Source organism: Brassica napus, chromosome A2, assembly GCF_020379485.1.
Source record: "Brassica napus cultivar Da-Ae chromosome A2, Da-Ae, whole genome shotgun sequence".
Classification (NCBI taxonomy): domain Eukaryota; kingdom Viridiplantae; phylum Streptophyta; class Magnoliopsida; order Brassicales; family Brassicaceae; genus Brassica; species Brassica napus.
The window spans coordinates 24,055,252-24,063,860 of record NC_063435.1 but is presented as its reverse complement, the minus strand read 5'-3'; the positions used below and the strand labels follow the sequence as shown (position 1 = coordinate 24,063,860).

Here is an 8,609-nt window from a genome sequence, read left to right as displayed (position 1 = left end):
GTTTTGTTTGTAATATAATTCATTTTGTTCACACTACTTGGATTCGGTGTTGTTTAGGCATAAGCATTTTGAAATTTTTGTCTAGTTTTGGTGTTCAATTTGTTAATTGTTTGACCAAAAAAAAAATATTTGCTAATTTATCTATTCTTATTAGAGCTGAAACTTTGATCAACATATTAACAACAAAAATTAAAGAAATAATTTTGTTGTTACAATATAGTTATCCTTGGCTCAGCCACATAAGATTTGAACTAGAAAACTTTGGTGCAGTTTTACTTCAGACAAATTTCAGTTTGGCTTATAAAAAGTTCAGTTTAGCTAATGATTATACAGTCTACCTTTTCTTGTTTTACAATTAAAAAGGCGAAATTCATGAACAAACTGTAATGATTAAGAGAAGCATTATAAAGAACTATTCTAAACCCTTTTTTTTTGTTTGTGAAGACAAAGCATCTGAGAGAAATCTAAAGGGACCATGTCAAAGACTCACCACACACCAAACCGAAGTAACACACGCAAAAAACATAGAAACAAAACAGTTAAAACAGATAAAAAAGGTTTCAGAGCTTTCTTTTTTTCAACAGTGTAAGATGATCAGGATGACTCTTTGCATTGCTTTCTCTATTTGCCTCAAAAGAATCACCGTTTCCACTCAGCTTTCGCCGATTTATCTGAAATAAACATTGAGCAAAATGGGTTTAAGAGGTTTGAAACTTTCAAGAGGCTTGTGTATAAAAAAAACTTTAACTTCTACCACCACCATATCCCTGGAGACGAAAAAGATCTGTCACTGTTCATCGATCCTTTAGCTGAAGCTATGAGAAGTCTGTGAGCTCTTGGGGACATTGTGTTCAGCTTACCATTGGCTGCAGCAGGAGGAAGAGAGTGGCGTCTAGTTATTCCATTTTTCTCTAGCTTCTCTTGACCACCAATCCTTGGACCCTTGTCCTCCTCTTACTCTTGCCTTTGCAGATGCAGTTGGAGCCATGTAGCTTGGGATCTTTCTCCCGCTATGTGTAAGCCCTTCTTCTTGATGATGATTCTCAATCTTTGCAGGCAGAGATGCTCTTCTATCGCTTGCCTTGTGTCATTTCCATTCTCAGAGCTTATCTGCACGTCTGGCTCTTGAATCTCTTCTTCAGCTTTGTCATTTCTCTCTTCGGTTTTGAGTTCATCTTGCTCCAGAACCGATGGGTTCTCATCTTTATCGAGATCAGCTTCTTTACAAACTGTTTCAGTGCTGTCTTTCATCTTTTCTTCTTCAGGAGTATCAACAGCAGGAGGTGAAACCTCGTAATCAGGCGATTCTTTCTGCACTGAATCTGCAATCTCTTTCTTCTTCTCAGCAGATTTGCGAGTAGGTTTCTCTAGCCCATTGGAAACTGAAGACTTTCTGAGACTAACTCTAGGCTTCTCCTCCTTAACCTCCAATGAAGAAGACACTTCCTTTACAGCGCTTGTACTTTTTCTCGAGTTCTGCTTAGACTTATTATCATTCTCGGTTCTTGAAACCTCTTTACCAAGCGTGGAAGCCTTCCTCACATTTCTCTTAGGCTTTTCTTTTTCAGCTGTAGAACGGCTACTAGAGCTACTTCCAGTGTTTAAACCACCGGGTGGTTTCTTGATACCTTTCTTCAGTTTCCCCTTGTCTGCTTCAACTGCTTGAAAACTTCGCTTCTTTGTCTGAGATTTCGCAACAAAGCTCTTAACCACCAATGGACCAGGAGCCCAAACCTGCAACAGCGTCCAGCGCTCAAGCCACACCTTGGCTGAGTTAGGATCTTCAGGACCATACTGAATCTTCAGAGGCAATGCCTTTGGCGACGAAACTAGGAGCTGAAAAAAAGTCAAGGAAGCAAATAAGTAAGAGAGTGTTACATAATTGCATAGCAAATTGTTGTTGTTAGTTACCTTATCAATCATGGAGAGCTTTGTGGGATTCTCAAGCCATCTGTAAGTGCTTCCTTGCAAAGTTTCAGGATTCTCAGGTTCCTATCAAACAAAAGAGAATACAACTTTGAAATCGAGTAAAGGTTATTAGAGTAGAACTTACAAAGTAACAGACATTTAAATTACCGAGTTTGTTTTCTGAAGTTGATCATCGGTCTCTGAAGATCTAGCTTTCTTCCCACGAACAAGAGCTTGTAACTTCACAATTCCCCAAATGCAAGAGTATGTAGCAACAGCTTGTCTTCTAACCAAGTGACCACGGATCACTGCTTGCAGCTTTACGATACCTTTAAGCTTTTGTAATTCTTCACGAGCCTTCACGCATTTGAAAAACAACAGAATAAGAACCGAAAACTCATTACTGAAATGTAGAAAAAGAAGTAACCTGATGAGATCTGACAGCAGCTTGAACCTTTGTAGCAGCTTCTTCGAACTTGAGTTCTTCTGTGTCATTCCCTGACTCAAGATTCACATTCGACTCTTCGCTTGGCTGCTTCTCGGGGACTACAACATCTGGGACTGTTACAGCTTGTGTAGCTGCAACTTCCTGTGATGAAACTAGTACCGGAGGATTGGTAGGTAAGTCTGAGACATTAGTATCCTTCACCTTCACCACAATCTCTTCTTTTTTTGCGGATCTCTATCACATGTGAACAATGTTTACAGTTACATATCATTTTGACATAAAAAGACAAAACAAAGCAATATATTTATTCAGCGTTCTTACCAATTTCTCGGTTCCTTTCTCCAAACTTGACTTTGATGACTTCTTCCCAAGAAGAGACTTGATCCATTTACCAGGACTTGGTGTCTTTCCCATCTTTTAACACCTACAAATAGAAAGTTGCCACAGAAATAGAAACCTCCATAAGTCTGTAAATTTCAAGTAATACTCTACAGTCTCGAATGCAATCAACAATTTCAACCGAAGCTGAACACACATTCCACCTATAGATTAACAAATCTGTTAATAGAAACCCTAGAAACAAACACAAGACATGAACCAGATAGAGACAGACTAACCCTAACAGATGGAACACAGACGGTGCAGTAACATAAAGCTAAAGAAGCATGAATCAAAAGGTAACGAGAGACAAAGAAACACATAGAGACCCATTAACTAAGATAAACTGAAAAAAGCAGAGATTTTGACGATAACAGAACAAAACCCATCTCGGTTTCACAAAGAAGATGAAGGAAGTAGCCAGATCTCGAGTTAGAAATCAAAAGCAGGAAACTTTCTAAAATGGGTCAAAAAAGAAAATTTCGGAAAATGTCAGACCTGAAATAGAAACCCCAGTGTAGCTGAACAGAGACGAAGAGACAACCGAACCGTCTCTTTCTTTCAAAATGTTGTCTTCATTGGCTCCTCGCCGCAGCAGTGACCTAAATAATAATAAAAGTGGTTTACAGTGAGAATTACACACACTCACCGTTTGTAATGTGAGAGAGAGAGAGAGATAGAAGGTAAAAGAGGAGCGACAAAAGGAGAGAGAAAAAGAGACGGTTGGTAAACGACAGCGTTTAAGATATGTTTTGCTTGTTTTTTCAGAATGGGCCTTATTAATGGGCTATAGATGGCATAAGCCTAAGTGAGGGGTTTACTCAAATAACCTTTCTTTTGTCTGACATTATTATTTTATAATTCTTTTCAAGTTGAGAATTAAGGCTGTCATTATCGAAGTAGTTAAAATCTGCTGATTCCTGACGTTAAATGATTATTAATTACGTGTCTTGTTCCTATACTTTAAAAAGTCTTTTCATTTATTGAACGAAAAAAAGAAAAGAATAAAAGAGTCTTTTCATTTATATTACTTTTTTGGGTGTAATTTATTACTTGTTAACTAGTTGATGTTTCGCATCTTGTGTGAATTAATATATCTATATATCTAATAATTTTTAATTTTAATATTTATTTTTATAAAACAATAATAACTAAACTAAATACAAAATTTAAATTATTATAAATTATAAAGCTTTAATATTCATATTGGTAATCAATGTACTAAATTATGTTTTATTAGATCAATTTTTTTTCTATAATAATAATTAAATTAGAAAACTTGTATTTGAAATAAAATATATGTAGTATTTTGGACTGAAAAGAAACCATGTGGTACTGGAAAGGATTATAAAAAATCACAACTATAAAACATTAATAAAATAACAATAGTTTGGGAGCAAACCGAAATAGGGTAAACGGTCTTGTTTTGGTAGTATCGAATAAACTGAATAGATGTTATTTTAAGAAACCGTAGTATATGGATATCGTTGATTATATTAAGCGATCAAATCGAATAAACCAAAGAAACCAGTTAATTCAGATATATTAAAATACTTATATATAAAAATGTATTTCATCAGTATTTCCTATAAAAATCAAAGAAATAGCTATAATATTAGTCATTAAAATCATAAATTAATATAAGATAAAAGTAATGATTATATTATGAGTAGATACTAGATTTTGATCCGCGTTTTGAAAGCGCGGTTTATTTTTTTTTTCAATTGACAAATATTTAGTAAATGTCATATTTTCATATATTTGTGTTTTATTTTATAAAAGACTTAAACTTTTTATCTTTATTTATTGTATTTCATTTAAATGACTATTTATGTTTAAAAAATCAAACTTTATTTCTTTAATGAATTAAGTTGGTATAACTCTGATAATATTTTATACTTTTCAATGAAAAAAATTAATTTTTATATGAATGCTTAAATTATATTAAGAAAATAAAAAAATAATTAAGAATAGTTGAAAATAATTATTTGAACTTGGATTCAATGGTCCAAAGGAAAAAAAATATGAGAATTAGATATGATTTCTTAATCGGCCCAAATGGCGCAAGAGAGATCTGATGTAGGTTGGATCCGAAAAAAATGACCCAATATAGATGTGTTATTAATATTACTTGTTTGCCCTTAATGAAACATGCAATGTTAGTAAAGAAAAAAGCATGCTAAGGTAAAAATGACAATATGATCCTGCTTTAATAGTATAGATTGTTATCTATTTATTAATTAAATGTCATAAATATCATGATAATTATATATTAAATATATATATATATATATATATTTAAAATAATAGTATATATGTATATCAGTAGAATAGTTTAATGTTTATTAATTATCTTTAATTTCATGATAAATATATAGATTTTAAAATAAAATTTTAAATAATAATATTAATTAAGCTAATAATTTATTCTAAAATTATCGAAAAATGTCAAGTAAGCAAATTAACTAAAATCAAGGAAAAAATGATAATTAAGCAAAATTTTAAATAATAATATTAATTAAATTAATGTTTTATCTTAAAATCATGGAAAAAATGACAAGTAAGCAAATTAACTAAAATCATGGAAAATACGACAAATAAACAAATTCAATTCTCAAATAATAGTATAGATACCACCAAATCTTATCGCTTAATTTCAGTTTAAGTTTTAAGATAAAACATAAAATAAATATCTCTAAAACAAAGACGTAATCGCTTCGCTTTCTCGAGAAACATAAAACGACATACATTTCTTGATCTCATTCTCAACGACAATTGACCAAACATCTGTAATCTGATCAATTATACAGAGGTTCTAATCAAAAAGTGTAATCATAGATGTTTTGAATAAAATCACGTGTTGCAACTTGCAATAAGAAAAGGGTCGGTCCCTTATTAAAAAAAGATGATGAATCAGTTTGCAAAAATTAACAAAAGAAAAACTATTCAAGTGTCCCATGAGGATCTGGTTTAGCTGTGAAAATTGTATTACATCAACAAAACAACGTTTGATCCATTGTCAATCCTTTTGACGTTTTGCTGAGTCTTCTGACTTCAGAGTTCTATACCGGTGAATCAAAACTACTAGTTATTAGCAAGTTGAGCTAAATAAAAACAAAAAAAATACTATCTAAATCTGAAGACTTTTGATTACACAAATATAGAGAATACATATATATTATGTGAACTAGAAGTTAAAATGGAAAATAAAAATCATAGCTAGTCATGTTCTTCAATGCTTTTTTTTTGGACAAGTTCTTCAATGCATTAAAGTTAAGAAAAGAAAAATAAAAAAACACAGTCATGTTCTTCTAATGCATTAAAACCAGCCTGTCGAGCTGAGGTTGTGTAATGAACAAACAACCAAAAATAAACAAAGTCATAACCAGATTTAAGTAAACAAAGAAACAAAGACTATTACTAGTATTTAGAAATCTTGAATTGAGTTTTTCATTAACAAAATCGTATAACGTGTTCCACAAACAATGAGATCTACAGTGATTGGTTTGCCACCTTACCACGTTTTCTCCTCGGAGAAACTGGAAGACACTACTAACGACTTCGGTGCAGCAAGTTTGTTCTGTGAACAGGTAAAACTCAAACAAACATAACATGAACTATATAATATTAGGCATGGTGGATTGACATATTTGGGTATTCCAACAGTTGTACAAAGGTTGTATCAGGGAAGGCATAGCAGTGAAAATGAGAGGTATCAAAATGAAGCAGAGAAGAGTTTTCCACAGAGCTTAGCTCAGAAGATGGAAGTTTTATCAAATCTAAGACATTTGCATTTGGTTAGTGTTCTTGTACTGTCTTTGTTAAGATCAGAGCAAGCGACCATCGATAGAAGATGTTCCGGATCCTCAAGTGCAACAAGGATGGACAAACACTGGGAACCATGAAGCAAGCATCCATGAACGCAGTATATGAATGAAAAATCCTCAAGAAAAAGTTGATCGTTAAGAAAGTTGTAAAACAACGATGCAAGATATGAGTGTAGAGAATGATCGAACTCAAATACATATGCCATTATGAAGAGGAATGTGGTTAAGATAATACATGGAAACATTAAAAGGAAACAAATCAAATAGTTTGAAAACAAACAAAAAGACAGGAAAGAAAAAGAGAGGGAAGTATTGGTTGAATCAAACACGAGAGAGAGGAGGTTCAATGTTTCTCAAGACAAATGCTACAAGAAAGATTATTACTACTTAGTCAGCAGTCCAGCTTTGTTCCACAACCTCGCGGACTCTTCTGTTGTACTCGCGTTTGCTTTCGCTGAACATTCGTGCAGCTTCCGAGTTTGCAGGAGAATTCGGATTAGGATCACAGAGCAATGACTGTAGTTTAAAAAGAAAGAGAGAAAGATGTGATCAGATAAACAACACCAACACTTTAAAATGGAGATCAACGATCAAGTGGGACATGAGAAGCATGTCTATATATATATATATTATACCTGGATGGAGGTAAGAATAGCAGCGACATCATAAATTGGACTCCACTGGTTTTGGAGAATATCCAAGCATATACTCCCATCAGCATAAACTACACGTGACAATGACCAAGTTGTTAGGTTCGTGAATTATAAGCACTCAGGATAATAAGACAAAACTGGTGTGTTGTTGTTATCTTTTTAACTTACTGTTAGGATGGAACATCCGTGAAACAAACCGAACAGTAGGTGGTTTGTTTGGATAATCTTCTGAAAACTGCAGTGAAAGTTTGAAAGTACCTGGACAATATCACACAAGGAAAGATATTGAATATTGCTAAAACCTCAAGATAAGTGACTTTACTTAGAATAAACAAAACCTTACCTCCATCCCATGGGGTATCATCAGGCCTGCAAACCCACAAACAAAAAGGCATAGTAAGTACAGTGAACGACATAGAACGTTTCTGTAACCAAAAAGTATAAACATTTACCCGAAAATAACAGCATTCCAGAGCATGATGTTGTTGTCTTGAGGAGCACCGCTGATACCAGCAGGTGGGTCTTGCTGCAACCTCTTGAAGTCCCTCATCAATCTCTTCCTCGCTGGTGTCGACATCCTTCTCCTTTACTCTATATATATCTATAACCAACCAAGCAAGACAAGTTTTTATCAAAACCAACTCAAAATCAGAACTTTCAATCTGCTTCAACAACCCATTTGCCTAAGCATAGTCGAATCAAACTAGTTTTTGTTTATATAACCTATGATCATCATCATCATCATCATCTACATAGCTTACAAGTAGTACAACAACTTCAAGTAGATAAAGTTGTCTCTTTTCAATACTACAAACAGTTCCCTTTAACCTATGGAAAGATCGGATCTAAAGAGATTTAGATTAAAAAAAATTCATGAGAGAGATCTCACCGTTGAGCTAAAAAGGGTAAAAGATCGGAACTTTAAGCGACGAGGATAACCACCGGTGAAGCTTGGAGAGTCTCCGATTTTCACCGTGTGGTTGAGAAATGATGTGGAGCTTCGTATAACGCACGCTGTGGTGATCTTCTAGAAGCTTCGATCTAAACAATATAATATATCTATGTACAGTCAGCTTCAGATATTTGCTCCAGGCGCTGCAACATGACAGTTAACCGAATTTAACCGTTACTCATTAAATAACCGATTCAAACCAGACATTAACCAACAATAACTTCTTGTGTTGTTTATCCTTTGGTGCTGCTCGCTTTTACCTCTCTGAAGTTGAAATATTTGACCTACTACGAGAGGAGAAGGTAGAAGAACTTTTACTGACGTTCTGTCTACTTGTAGTTACTATTGTAATGTCAAAAAAAGGACTTCAACTTGTTAGTTTGATGCAAGAAGGATATGTATTTAAACCTAGGTTAGAGCACAATGGTTGTATGATTGATCTT

At 33.8% G+C, this 8,609-nt stretch overlaps 1 protein-coding gene and 1 pseudogene across 2 annotated transcripts; both read right to left on the bottom strand.

Moving 5' to 3' along the window:
- Nucleotides 1–750: 750 nt before the first annotated feature.
- Nucleotides 751–3,428, bottom strand: LOC125585027 (annotated as a pseudogene).
- A 3,306-nt stretch (nucleotides 3,429–6,734) lies between these two features.
- LOC125575310 (ubiquitin-conjugating enzyme E2 2) lies at nucleotides 6,735–8,239 on the bottom strand. Of its 2 annotated transcripts, none has more exons than XM_048744100.1 (6): nucleotides 8,104–8,239; nucleotides 7,667–7,815; nucleotides 7,558–7,583; nucleotides 7,383–7,472; nucleotides 7,197–7,285; nucleotides 6,735–7,077 (listed from the first exon to the last, which is right to left on the bottom strand). In XM_048744100.1, exons 2-6 carry the CDS (start codon nucleotides 7,789–7,791, stop codon nucleotides 6,949–6,951), a joined length of 459 nt encoding a protein of 152 aa, XP_048600057.1. In that variant the 5' UTR covers nucleotides 7,792–7,815; nucleotides 8,104–8,239; the 3' UTR covers nucleotides 6,735–6,948. The 2 variants fall into 2 exon arrangements, with proteins under 2 accessions (XP_048600057.1, XP_048600060.1); XM_048744103.1 differs by having other exon boundaries at nucleotides 7,667–7,797; nucleotides 8,104–8,175.
- Between the last annotated feature and the right edge of the window lie 370 nt (nucleotides 8,240–8,609).